A 14,708-nucleotide genomic window follows, 5' to 3' on the forward strand; every position below is an offset into this window, starting at 1 on the left:
ACCCTCACTGCCACTTGGGACCACGGCAAGCCCATCCTAGAAATGGTGAAATGTAAGCAAACGGGGTTGATGACAACTCTGTGGTGACATAAAGGAGCTCTGAATGACCTAGCTCCTGAATTCTCATGTGGCAGAAATACCTTTTTTAACCTTGTTTAAGCCACTGTTGTTTTCTACTTCCTTCATAAATAGCCAGCCATAATTCTAACTGATAAAAGGGATCTAGAAACCTATACACAGATAGCCAGGGAGCACAGGCTAGTACCCTTGAATTACATAATCTGAATAAAACCCACATTTTTTCTAACATAATAACAGTTCAGCATTCATAAAGGACTCTTAAAATTTTTAGATTTTCTTTAGAATCTTTTTTTTTAAACATCTTTATTGGCGTATAATTGCTTTATAGTGGTGTGTATTAGTTTCTGCTGTATAACAGTGAATCAGCTATATGCATACATATGTTCCCATATCTCCTCCCTCTTGCGTCTCCCTCCCACACTCCCTATCCCACCCCTCTAGGTGGTCACAAAGCTTTAAAATCTTAGGTTTTGGCTAAAATAGGTTTGATGGAAAGTTTATTTAGTGAATCACATTGATTAGCTTTGCTTTTGCTACTTTTGAACAAATTTAATCTTAATATTTCAGAGGAGCCTTTCCAGTAGCTAAGAAATATTCCCCCCTGAAGTTCTTAAGACTCTTTTCAATAAACGTAACCAATTATTGTAAGGGGTTTTCCAAGTAGCAGTAAAAAAAAAACAAACCTGATACTTTCATAAGTAAACTAGAACATGCTGTTCTTAACTGGGGAAGGAATTCCTGCATAGGCTTTGGGGGATCTGGTCATCCCTATGATTGTATGCAACAATTTTTTTTAGTGTGCATTTCCCTGGGGACAGTATCCATAGTTTTATCAGATTATCAGAGAGGTGCTCACCAAAAAAAAGCTGAAGGACAACTGGGCTGAAGCCTATTTACTCATGAACTGCTCACTTTTCACAAATAAAGACAATTGTTCTGGGAAGTTGGATAAATCCTATTTAAATACGTCAATCTCCTCTTTTGTACCTACTTTGAGAGAGAGCTTGAGAATGTCACAAATGGCCAGGAATTATAAATTGAGGGAAGATAAAATACATGCCTGTCTTAGTTTGCAAAAAAGGAGACTTCAAACATGTAACAGACTCAACAGAGTTTTTCAGTGCCTTTTGTTTACACAGCCCATTGGGTAAACAGGCACAAACTACTCAATTATTGAATTGAGCAATTAATTGTATTCTTCAAAACTATATTCTTAGGTGGCCAATTATTTTAATGCCTTCATAACGCTGGTTTTCTCCTCTTAGCCCAGAGGGACCTAGAGAAAAAGTTAAGCATGTGGGCATGTTTCATAAAGGATAATAACATTTCTAACAGGAGGCTGAATATTTATCACCACATCATACGTGTTTCCTCTTTCAGGCTTATTCTACTTCTCCTAATAAGAATGCTCTTTACCAAGGATTTCTAAGAAATTAGAGGAAGGAATGGGAGCTCAGAGAAATAGCAACAAAGGAAACTGACAGACTTGATTATGACACAGACAGATGTGGTAATTTGAACAAGGAGACTAATGGTAATAGAACGATCGTTAATTTATAAAGGCACTGATTTATTTGTTTTATTTTGGAAGGACATGAAAATATAAATATGAAGGCAGGATGGATATAATCTAAAAAGAAGGGCTTTAAATTTACTAATATCAAAACCAGATCAAAATATCAAGTAGTATACTAAAACCCCTGCCACGTCATCATTGTTGTCATCAATCTTCTCAACGAGGTCAATAAGAACAGTGGCTTTCTCTCTTCCTATGGTTAGAGATACTAGTCTGCCATGTTTGCCTTCAATAAGCAAGCTCCTCAAAAAGGTACGTGGTTCATTCTCTTTACACGCGTGGCTGTGGTTGTAGGTCTCACAGTCTTGTGAGAAGACCCTGACTTCAGTGTCAGACCAGGCTGCTTCTGCTTTCTTACCTGATCAAAGTTGTCGAGAGCAGCATGCAAATTGGCCAGCATTCCTGTGGGAGGCTCATTAGTAATCTTGATGGAGTTTTCCAGGAGTCCTGGAGGGATGACATGTTCATTTGGTGTAGGTGCAGACTCAGCACTCATGAAAACCCTGTAATCTCTGTGGCTTCCCTGGCTGAATCTTTCAAGGAGTTTCTCCAAGGTTCCGAGCCACTTGGGTACCAAATGGACATTCTGAAAAACAGCATGGTTTAGAATTCCTGTGAGACTGAAGTACATTACATTAAATTATAGGATTACAACATTTCCCTGTACATGAATGAGTTGAAAACTCAGAGAACCACGATTTAAAGTTTCCTTTACTAGTGCATTAGGGAAAAAAAATAAACCAAGACAGAATTGAACACTGAACACATTAAGTGCTCCAAATCACTACAGTTTGTCTTTGTAAAACAAAATCTCCTTCTAACACACTCACCTACTTCCAACACCCGCCAATCACTTCTGAGATGGAGTTCTTGATACTTTTCTTTGTTACAGTTCAAACTCAATTACTAAGACTTATCTGGGTTAGTTTAATCAAGTATAAAAACTAAAGGCTAGAAGTGCACCTGATCCCCTACTTCATTGTTACTGACGGAAATCTCCTCTACTCAAACTCCTACTCATTAGTATATGAAACAAATGTAAAAATATTTTAACAGTGACTTTGGAGTCAGGGAACAGAAAAATCTCCAAGTGAGCCATCATTGTACACTGGCACTCTTTGGAATCCAGCCTGGGAACCATTCTTGAGGATACTGGCTTTGAGACTGGCTAGATTCTTGCGGCCATTTGTCCCAGGGTAGCAATGTATGTGTGACATTTTTAGCCAATACACATATCTTGAAAACCACCCATTTTGCACATGAAAAATGATTTTTTCCATTATATTAATTCACAAATCATCTGGTGTGCATCTGAGACAAAGATAGTGCCAGTCTGCTACCTTAGTAATAGTCTTCTCTGGAGTGTGGGTTTTTGATAAAACGCCAGCTAAATATCCTTAGAGGGGCTATCTCTGATCATAGTAATTGACCAGCGCAGAGTTTGGTTAGGAACTCATTAACATGTGCATACATATCATCTGCCTACGCTGACAGAATTTAATGTAAATTACAAACAATATAACAAGTTCCTATTATGCTGGGCTTCTCATTCTTCAAAGAATGCTTCTCTTTTAACTGCCAATCAAATGTATCCTAGAAACCTTCAGAAACTGCCAAAAAGCCTGGGATAGTCTCTCCTCTCCAATTATTCTATGTGTGGAGAGACATAGTGAAAGTTACATTCTAAGTTACTGGCTTACCGCTAAAAACAAAAATCAAAGGTCTAAAATAGATACCCAAAAGGAGATCCTTCACCAAATAAGGTCTTTTGAGAAATTTTTTAACGGTAAAACTTACAACTTGCATTTTTTGGGGGGAGGGGGGGCAACGGGTAGCGCAGCATAGATATAAAAATAACAGAAACATTTTACTTTGACTACTATGTTCTCCTGAGGAGGACTGCACCCCTCCCAGTTTCTCTCCAGTCTGAGCTGCTGGATGCATGAGAACTCGCAAAGAACGTTCTCTTTTGTGGGGAGAGCTCAGCATCTACCCCACTGACCCAGCAACAACTGCTATCTCTGGAAAACAAAGCCTCCACTATTACCCGTCCGACTCTGTGAGGCTCAGAAGGGACACACCATCCCAAGTCCCCATACTGAAGTCTCATCTAAGCAGTAGGTTTTACTCTCCAAGAAGGTTATATTCCTCTTGGACACTGGGCAGTTTCTTAGTGAATCCAATTTTACAGAAATGCAGAATGCATCAACCCCAGATACTGGAGATATTAAGGAAGGCCAATGTCATATCTGCATGAGGGTGGCAGTACGGGCTAGCGGAAAGAACGTCGCCTGCTGGCGGACAGACTCTGCCACTTTCCTGCTGTATGGGCCTGAGGCTCTCCAAACCACTCTGAGGCTCAGTTTTCTCACCTTTATAATGGGATGACAATACCTACCCTTGCAACTTTGCTGTGATGATTAGAGATCATGTATCCTACAAGTTGCCTAGTAAAGAGCCTGACATATAAATAAGAACCTTTGGGATCACTGTGCTGCATATCAAATGGCCATTTCCAGACCTGCTGAGACAGCTGGCACACCCTGCTGAGGAAGGAGTGAGCTTGGAGTTTGCTCGGCCCCTAGGTGCCCCCTAAAGCTTGCCTGGGCTCCACTGGCTCCTGGATTCTTGCTAGTACAAACTAAAAAATGTCACTCGCCATCTGGTTCTATAAGAACGAAGTCACTAGCCACTGCAGTCGCTGACTTTCAACACACCCTGAAAGGAGTTCAGGGCAGAGATTAGGGATGAGGCTTTCTGTGCTCTGGGAAAATCTGGTAGAACAGGCCTTCAGATAGTTAGATATTTTCAGGAGAAAATTTTATGAACTCAATTCCTTGCATCTTCTCATACCTAGAAAAGCACTAAAATCATGAATGGAAACATCTGCTCCTCGTGGCTAGCAGCAACCTTCAACCGAGATGTGTGCTTGACTGCATGTAGCCCCTTCACCAGAATCACATAGATACTGACCTCTCCCCTGCTACCTCTTCGGATCAGTTCCTCAGAGCTGAGAGGCTGTCTCCCAGGCTATAGTCCTCGTTAAGTCCCAAATAAAACTGCATTCACAGCTCTCACGTCCGTTTTTTTTTTTTTTTTTTCGGTCGACGCTAGAATCCCCAGTGAAGGGAACCACCCCAAAGGACACTGGACTGTAGAATCATAGACCCATAAAACGTGAGCCCTAGAAAGGTGCAAGGGATCAAGTACTCAACCCCTTAATTTATGAGCAAAGGGAATGCGACACAACTAGTTATGGGCAGAGTCAGAGTTACGTGACATAATGAGATATGAAAAAACACTCTGTCAACTTTAAAGCCACATGCAAATGAGAGCTATTATGACAACGGTCTTGGTATTCCATACGAGCCAGTCTGTCCTCAAGCACTACTGGAGTGTTCCAGATATCCGTAAGTCAGGAGAACGATGGGGCTCCCTGTAATATTTAAAATTTTCAAGCACAATGGCTAGAAGATCCCTCAAAAAATGGTAGTCATCCTTATCAACAGAGCTCCTTGTCACCCTTGGAGGTGTCATTACTGCTGAGAGAACCCCATGCCCCCCACCAGCAGATCACCGTGTGCTGTGTGAAAGGCTCGTTCCCGCTGGGCAGGGGTGCTGTGCACTGCCCGTCCATGTTCACTCCCAGTGTTTTCAGGAAAACGTAATTACTCACTTGGAGTATGACCCAGTGTCCTCCTCTGGAAGCTTTCTCCAGGGCCATTTCTGCCACCATCTCCTGACCTTGTCCTAAAGACACATTGTGGAATTTTCCCGAGTCAGTTGTAAACCCAAGTCTTTTGCCTGTGGGAGGACACAACATGGTGGGAGGAAAAGTGAATCAAGGAGAGGTGAGAAAAGTCTGAAATCCTGTGGTCCGATGTCCATCTGTGGTTATTGCCGCCACCTTCCAGGTCACTTTCCTGAAGAATCCAAACTAAACCTCTGTTGTTTCAACAAGCATCATTTCAAGCTCTCAACAGCTGCCTCCTCACAAGCATTAGCAAAACCTATGGAAATGAGTTCCTCTGGTTTTGTGGTAATAAAGCTTTTGACATTTTGACAGCTGGCAAGCATTGTTACCGAGCTTTACAAACTCTTGCAGGAGTAGCAAAGCATTGCCCTCATAAAAAGGAGCAACATGGGGTAGATATCACATCATTTTTTGACCGGATCGGCTCATTGGGTAAATGCAGGAGCCCCTCACCTTGTGAAGCTGTGCTTGAATCCAGCACAGTCAGGTCACAGCTCTATTAACCTGGAATTCTCCGTGCAGGTCGTGGGGGATAGTAATCCAAAGCACAAAGCGACAGTGCCTTTCACAATCAAATAGACTTGCTCTAATGACCATTATTTAGTCACAGGGGGCACAAGATTACAAGAGCATGGAGAAAATTGCCCTCTGGCCCTCATCTAGTCAAAAGGTGGAGAACAGTACAAAAGAAACTTGCATTATGCCAACCAGAGGAACGTTCCATTTAAACATTTCTCCAGACTACAGTGTTATTAACCTTACATTTTCCATACACTCGATCTCCAACAAATGAGAAAGAAAAAAAAAAAGCAACTAACATAACTATGAGCTGAAAGGAAGGCTGCGTTGGCGATGGGTGAGAGGCAGGGCTGGATGGCCAGCCTCCCGGCCACTTACCAAGGATCTCTAGGTCCTTAAGGGCATCTACCCCTGGGGAGAGGATGAAGAATACTGGGGTGGCTGGGCTGCTTTCTTCAAATGCTTTAACTAAGTCCAATCTGGTTCTCTCCACATACTTTGTACCCAGTTTTTCCTCCAAGAAATTCCTGTAGAAAGAATAATGCCAAAGACAGGATCAGCGCTTCTGACCTTGAAAAGTGTCACAGCTTGAATCAGCTTAAACCACAGGCACAGGAAGGAAGCAAACTATGTTTATTACACGAGATGTTTTGTAAGAATGACAATATGAATCCACACTAGATTTATGCAGTTGAGTCCGTGAAATCCCCCTCTGCTTTAGAAGCTCTGAAAATCAGAAGCCTACATTCCATTTTGGGGGTCTACTGAGACTCTCCTCTGAGAACCATCAGCTGCCTGCATATGGCTTTGTATCCCCCAAATCCCCTGCCAGAGCCCCCATTACTTATTAACAGTTCATTAGATTTGCCACAGTGCAATTTTCCAGCCTGTTGGGCTTCTCATGAATATACAAATGCTTTTTGGGGTGTTTCTAACACAGGGAAGCTCAATTAAGCAGGGATTATTTGCCAGCAGCATCAGATTTAGCAGAAAGTAAGGACTACTAAACAGAATTAACTTGTAAAGTAGGGTGTGGCAGGGGCTTCTGCAAAGGGAAATTTGGCTGAATAGACAAAGCAAAGGAAAAAAACCTGAGGCAAGTGAATGCTGCTGACAAAAAAGCAGCTCGCTAGGGAAGGAACCTGAGATCTCTTTGACTGTTGAATTCAAATTAGAAGTAAGCACCATATTACCATTTAGAAGCCAAAAGGGCAAAGGAAACGGCCACTTAAACCAAGATGTAGGCAGGCATTTCTGCTTTTAAATCCTGTTGGTTGTAAAGTTATAGGACTATGAGTGTATCCACGAAAGGCATTCATTTTTTGTTTGATGTGCAAAATCTCTGGAGCCAAAGGGCTGCTCTAAATAAAAACAATGGGAATCACACTTGGGTAATGCATGTTCCTGGCCTCTGAACTCTGCCAGCTCTCTTCCTAGAATATTTCCATAGGTTCCCTGTTTCCCCTATTGATTTCAGAATTAAGCTTTTCAGGAAGAATACACTCAGTCTGCCGACAGACTAGCACACTGTTCAATGTTTAGCAGATTTGAACAAAAGTAGTGATTGCAGTATAGAAATTTCTGCAGAATCACTTTTCATGAACATGAACCATAAATGCCAAATACTTCTAGTCCTTAAGACAAAGTTTCCTCTAGGTTAACTTGCATTTCCCAAAGTGCTAACTGCGCCCACCTGAGAGCACATGTCATTCTGTCAGGGCGCACTGCTCTCAAAATAATCAGCTTCTGGATTAAACTTTTCTTCTTCCACTCTTGCGGTAACTTTTCTTTTTCTGGACACTCGGATTCTGCCCACTTCCTCCACTGCTTGGCTGATCCTTCCACATCTCGGTCTAGGCCTTGGAACTCTTCCATGAGGGCTACTGCCTGTAATACAGTAGGGGAACAGATGGGAATGGGGTGTATAATAGCTGAGAGTTTGAGATAAAGATGAATGTATCAAACCCTGTGTAAGTAACTTGTGCTGGATAGTGTTCGTTTCCTCTCTAGATTTACTCTGTACCCTTTCCTGCGTTGCAAAGAGGGTGATTGCTAAGGATGACTTGAACAAAGCTCCCTGGTTCTCTGGCCTGGTTGGGTTTGACCAATAGGAAGCACTGGCAAAAGGGCTGGAGAAGAGAGGCGAGGGTATTTCTTCCCCAGCTCTTTCCTGTGGTGACATGGTTTGGCAGTGGCTATGTTTCTTTACAGAATGTCACAGGTTCCAAAGGTAGGCTCTCTCCCATAACTTCATTTCTCAGTAGTTTCAGTAACTGCCCCTTTTCCACCTTTTTCCATCCCCATCCCTGGTTTGTCCCCTCATCTTTATTCCCATACTATAAAAATACACTCTTTGTTCAACTTTTCTTAAAAATCACACTTTCATGTGCCATTTGTTTTCTGCCGAGAGCCTGACTGATACACAACTGAACTTGAACTTGTAATTCTAAAGTAATAATCTAATTAAAAATGCTATTAAAAAATAAAACCTAGGGGACTTCCCTGGTGGTCCAGTGGTAAAGAATCCGCCTTCCGATGCAGGGGACGCGGGTTCAACCCCTGGTCGAGGAACTAAGATCCTACATACCACGGGGCAACTGAGCCTGCTTACCGCAAACTACAGAGCCCATGTGTCCTGGAGCCCGTGCGCCACAACTTGAGAAGAGAAAACTCGCACGCCACAACTAGAGAGAAGTCCGTGCGCTGCAGCGAAGAGCCCACACAAACAAATATTTTTAAAAATCTAAACGCACTATAAAAATAAGGAATAACATAGTTATTTTTAATACATAGAAATGTTTCTGCTTTAGAAAAAAAGAGTAGGGTGAAACTTAGACTATGATGAGCATCTCTGAGGAATTCCAGAGCCTCAGAGAATAAACTTTTAATAATAGGATCTTCTAACAGAAAAATGGAATAAGGATTGGTGATTGGGGTTGAAGAATACTACCACCTTTTCCTCGACAGCATTCTGCTCTGCTTAAACATTTTACAATTATAGTAAATTACTATATTGCTGTATACATTAACAAAATTATTTTGAAAAAGCAGAGAAATATTATAAAAAAGAAAACAAAATAAAGAAACTAGATTCAGGTCAACTGAAAAAAGATTATTCATTGGCTTAATTAATTGGCTTCCCAGCCAATTAATCACCTTCTTTGGATGAAGGAAGACCAGCCTTTGGTGTGGTTGGTGGTGGCTCATTTCACTTGCCCCATGATCTCTTCCGTTCCACATTACTGTACGGTATCCACTTTTCATCAACCGTCACAATTTGTTTTAAAAACGGAACATTTTCATTATGTTTAAGTAGAGAATCGCTTGGGGAAATACGGTCAAGAAGGTTTTTTTTTGCTTAACTTATGACCAAAAAGTGCCTTTGTTTTTTAAGTAAAAATAAAAGACACATTTTTCATTTTCACTAAGAACTTTATTGAACAACATATTCACCCTTTTGTTCTATTACCTTCTGCTATTTTTCAGGCAACTTCATAATTCCATCTTCCCAAAACTTTTATCGTTTTGAACAAAGAACTGTTCCAGGTGCCTTTTACAGTCTTCCAGGGAACTGAGAATTTTTCCGTTAAGAGAATTTTGTAAAGAGGAAATCCGAAGGTGCAATGTCTGGTGAATATGGCTGATGAATCAGAACTTCCCAGCCAAGCTGTAACAGTTTTGCCTGGTCATCAGAGAAACATGCGGTCTTGCGCTGTCCTGACAGAAGATTATGCGTTTCCTGTTGACTAATGCTGGGTGCTTTTCATTGAGTGCTGCTTTCAGTTGGTCTAATTGGGAGCAGTACCTGTTGGAATTAATCGTTTGGTTTTCAGGAAGGATCTCATAATAGAGGACACTCCCTTCCAATCCCACCATATACACAACATCACCTCCTTTGGATGAAGGAAGACCGGCCTTTGGTGTGGTTGGTGGTGGCTCATTTCACTTGCCCCACGATCTCTTCCATTCCACATTACTGTACAGTATCCACTTTTCATCACCCGTCACAGTTTGTTTTAAAAACGGAACATTTTCATTATATTTAAGTAGAGAATCGCTTGGGGAAATACGGTCAAGAAGGTTTTTTTTTTTTTGCTTAACTTATGTAGAACCCAAACATTAAAGCAATTAACATAACTAAGCTGGGGCAAATGATTTTCAATGCTTGATTTGGATATTCTGAGTATGTTGGCTACCTCTTAACGTCTCAGTTTGATCGCTACCAACTTCAACTGGTCTACCCGACTGTGGAGCATCGTCCAGCGAGAAATCTCCAGCATGAAACTTTGCAAACCACTTTTGACACGTTCGATCAGTCACAGCACCTTCTCCAAAATTTTTTTTTCATTTCGGTTGCATTTTTACCTTTCTTGAAATAATAAAGAATAATATGCTGAAAATGTTGCTTTTCTTCTTCCATCTTTAATATTAAAATGGCTACACAAAAATTCACTAATTTTTAAAAATTAATTAATTTCTTTTTGGCTTTGTTGGGTCTTCATTGCTGCACACAGGCTTTCTTTAGTTGTGGCGAGCAGGAGCTACTCTTTGTTGTGGTGTGCAGGTTTCTCATGGCGGTGGCTTCTCTTGTTGCGGAGTACAGGCTCTAGGCACGTGGGATTCAGTAGTTGTGGCGGACAGGCTCAGTAGTTGTGGCTCGCGGGCTCAGTAGTTGTGGCTCATGGGCTCTAGAGCGTAGGCTCAGTAGTTGTGGCACACAGGCTTAGTTGCTCTCCAGCATGTGGGATCTTCCCGGGCCAGGGCTCGAACCCGTGTCCCCTGCATTGGCAGGTGGATTCTCAACCACTGCGCCACCAGGGAAGCCCCAAATACACCAATTCTGATAAGTCTTTTTTAAAATTAATTACTTAATTCATCAATTAATTTTTGGCTGCGTTGGGTCTTCGTTGCTGCGTGCAGGCTTTATCTAGTTGCGGTGAGTGGGAGCTACTCTTTGTTGCGGTGTGCGGGCTTCTCATTGCGGTGGCTTCTCTTGTTGCAGAGCATGGGCTCTAGGCATGCAGGCTTCAGTAGTTGTGGCTCACGGGCTCTAGAGCGCAGGCCCAGTAGTTGTGGCACACGGATTTAGTGGCTCCGCGGCATGTGGGATCTTCCAGGACCAGGGCTCGAACCCGTGTCTCCTGCACTGGCAGGCAGATTCTCAACCATTGCGCTGCCAGGGAAGTCCAATAAGTCTTCTTTTCTAAATGCACGCTGATATGACAGCTGTCACATACAATCTAACAAAATGGTTTTGAATGAAGCTAAAGACAACTAAGTGCTACCAGAGCCATTTATGGAAAAAAATGAATGAACCTTTTGGCCAACCCAATATATTCCTCGACTTTAACCAAAGGTCTTATACATTATACATATTTATTAACAACTTTCCCATCCATAAATAGGTCACAAGTTCCTTTACTTCCAAATAAGAAAAGGGAAACTAGTAGATGTTTCTGGAAATGTAAATTGGTGCAGCCACTATGGAAAAGAGTATGGGAAGTTCTTCAAAAAATTAAAGATAGCATATATCTACAACTGGAATGGTGTATATCATCTGTATTTTTTAAACTACATTTCTACATCTTAGAGAACGGAGATCTGAAACAAGATTTAGCAATTGAAAAATCATGTTCCTAACATACCTTAATAGCGCTCCATGACTGATTAGTTAGGAAGTCAACAGGACTCATGTAAGCGTATTCAACTGTGAACCGAAGCAGGAAATCCAATTCAAGAGGATCTATCTCTTTCTTTCTCAGCAAAATCTTGAGAGTACACAAAATTGAAAAGGTCATTTGGCTTGCATCAAAATCAAGGACGCAGTCACCACTTAATAGATATGATTGAACAAACAGAAGTAAGCCTTCTGAGAATTCCTATAGATATATATCTGTTCTGTAGTTGAAATAAGGAATCTTCGATTATGCTCGTGATCTCAAAATCTTGATTGGAAATCTAATAGCAAATAATTACGAAGCCTGGTTTATTTCAATTTTAATACCCGTGCCTCTTAGCAGCATATTTGAAATATGCTTTCATATTTAGCCTTCTACTGTTAGATCAAACTTGTCTTGAAACTTGTTATACAAATTGAGAAAGCCTCAGATGACAATGGATTGAATTACTAAACAAAAGGTAAAACTAGTATTGTAAGTTAGTCCTGGTATAGAAATTATATCCAATAAACTGCAAGGTGTATAAAAGATTTTTCTTATATGGGAGATTATGTTGAGAAAAACTGGAAATTGTTGTTTTACAGATACAACTAAACAAACACATCATGAACTGAAACTTTAGACATTCTGGTTACAGAACTGTTAAGGAGTCCATAGAACACTTGAGTGGAGGGCACAAATGAAATATTTCTAATTTCCTCATAAAAATGGTAACACCTTATAAAATTAAGCAGGTAAAATGTTTGAGGTTTGTGCTACTTAAAAATTCTAGATATTTTCAAAATGCATTGTGGGTGGTAACATGTATCAAAATATTATCTTATTGGATAATTTTTCTTAATTCAACTTTATTTCAACACGCAAGAAATTGTCCACATATATATGAAGCTTTGATTTATGTAGACTACCAGTATTTCAGATAGATTATAATTTATCTACATATTCTAAAAAGAAGTTTTAAATAGATGTGCACGCATGTGTATGCATGTCATGTTTTATCATCCCTGGTCCATTACTGTTCATGAACAATATGTGTAAACACAAAAATTTCAGCAAAACCCACAAACAATCTGACTTAAAAATGGACAGAGGAACTGAATAGGCATTCTACCAAAGAAGGCATACAAATGGCTGACAGATAACATGAAAAAGTGCTCAACGTCACTAATCATCAGGGAAATGCAAATCAAAACCACATGAGATATCACCTCACACCTGTTAGGATGGCTATTAGCAAAAAGACAAGAGATGACAAATGTTGGTGAGGATGTGTACACTGTTGGTGGGAATGTAAATTGGTGAGGCTACTATGGAAAATTGTACGGAGGTTCCTCAAAAAATTAAAACTACAACTATTACAGAATCCAGCAGTTCTACTTCTGGGTGTATATTCATAGGAAATGAAATCACTATCTCAAAAAGATATCTGTACTATGTTCATTGCAGCATTATTTACAATAGCCAAGTCATAAAAACAACCTAAGTGTCCATATATGGATGAATGGATGAAGAAAATGTGGTATATATATGTGTGTGTGTGTGCATGTGTGTATAATGTATATATATGTACACACATATATACAATGGAATATTATTCAGCCATAAAAAGAAGGAAATCCTGTCATTTGCAACAGTAAGGATGGACCTTTAGGGCATTATGCTAAGGTAAAAAGTCACACAGAGAAAGATAAACACTGTATGATCTCACTTTTATATGAAATCTTAAAAAACAGAATCACAGATACAGAGAACAAACTGGTGGTTGTCAGAGGTGGGTGCTGAGGGGTGTAGAAATGGACGAAGCTAGTCAAAAGGTATAAACTTTCAGTTATAACATAAGTCCTAGGATGTAATGTACAGCATGGTGACTATAGTTAACACTATTGTATTGTATATTCGAAAGTTGCTAAAAGAGTAGATCTTAAAAGTTCTCATCATGGAAAAAAAAAAAGTAACTATGTACGGTGATGAATGTTAACTAGACTTATTGGGTAATCATTTCATAACATATACATATATAAGATCATTACATTGAACACATAATATGTCATGTGTCAATTATATCTCAATAAAATTGGGAGGAAATTGAAAAGAAAAATTTCGTTTTGTAATGCATTACTCCTGTTTATCACATACATTATAAAATGATTACACACATATATTACTTTTTTAACCCAAAGGAATCTATTAATACCAAAAGTATTGAAAGAAGTGATAATTTATCACTATTAACAGCAGGTATTTTATTTCATTTTATTTATTTTTTAACATCTTTATTGGCGTATAATTGCTCTACAATGTTGTGTTAGTTTCTGCTGTATAACAAAGTGAATCAGCTATATGCATACATATAGCCCCATATCCCCTCCCTCTTGCGTCTCCCTCCCACCCTCCCTCCCCCACCCTTCTAGGTGGTCACAAGGCACCGAGCTGATCTCCCTGAAGAGCAGGTATTTTAAAATGCCTTCTTTGAGCAAGGCACTTGGGAGGACACAAAAGAAATGACATCTTTCATCACGATTTGAACTGACAGAAAAAGTTATACAGTAAATGAACTAATAAAAGGACCACATTCTTATTTCATCTAGGAATGTGGTCCTCAATGTTTCTTTCTCATCACGGGCACTTTTATTTAAACAGAATCTATTGCAGAAGTCCACATCAAAAAGAGTAAAAGCGTAGTAGGGCTCACTGAAGGTAGGAGCGTGAAATGTGGAGCTCCCTTCACCCATTCACTGTTTTTTAAAGGGGCTCTGAAAATCTCCTAGGGGCACTCAGATCTGGAAACCTGAGCTTGAGATTCTCTCCAAGGAACTCCCTGGTAGTACCTGAGAGGTCTGTACAGGACCTGGGAAGGTGAGGCCAATGTCTCATTGACCTGTTTTTCAGGATGACAGCTGATATGGCTGCCCAAAGTGCAAACCCACCCAAGCCAAGGCACCCTGACCTACTAGCAGGTTGTCATATGCCCAAGTTCCCTCTGCGAAACGGAAACTCTCCTCAAGCTGCGAAGAGCTTCCAAGAAAACTTCCCTTCAGCAGCAGTACATAATAAACAGAGATGCGTGACTTTGGTTCTGGGGCTGCTTTTGAGTGACTGA

The 14,708-nt window shown here is 40.3% G+C and overlaps 1 protein-coding gene across 2 annotated transcripts in view; it reads right to left on the reverse strand.

Annotated features, from left to right (window-relative positions):
* Nucleotides 1-14,708, reverse strand: part of DNAH11 (dynein axonemal heavy chain 11) — a gene marked incomplete at its 3' end in the record, with an annotated part of 314,796 nt that overhangs the window by 22,069 nt on the left and 278,019 nt on the right. For both annotated transcript variants that reach the window (XM_081244744.1, XM_081244745.1), the window contains exons 70-74: nt 11,576-11,698; nt 7,624-7,817; nt 6,309-6,457; nt 5,334-5,461; nt 2,016-2,243 (exon numbers count right to left, since the gene is read on the reverse strand). In XM_081244744.1, the coding sequence (XP_081100870.1) occupies nt 2,016-2,243; nt 5,334-5,461; nt 6,309-6,457; nt 7,624-7,817; nt 11,576-11,698 (822 nt within the window). The remainder of the gene's footprint in view (nt 1-2,015; nt 2,244-5,333; nt 5,462-6,308; nt 6,458-7,623; nt 7,818-11,575; nt 11,699-14,708) is intronic.

The sequence above is a fragment of the Mesoplodon bidens genome (genome assembly GCF_964165515.1).
Source record: "Mesoplodon bidens genome assembly, chromosome: 9".
Classification (NCBI taxonomy): Eukaryota; Metazoa; Chordata; class Mammalia; order Artiodactyla; family Ziphiidae; genus Mesoplodon; species Mesoplodon bidens.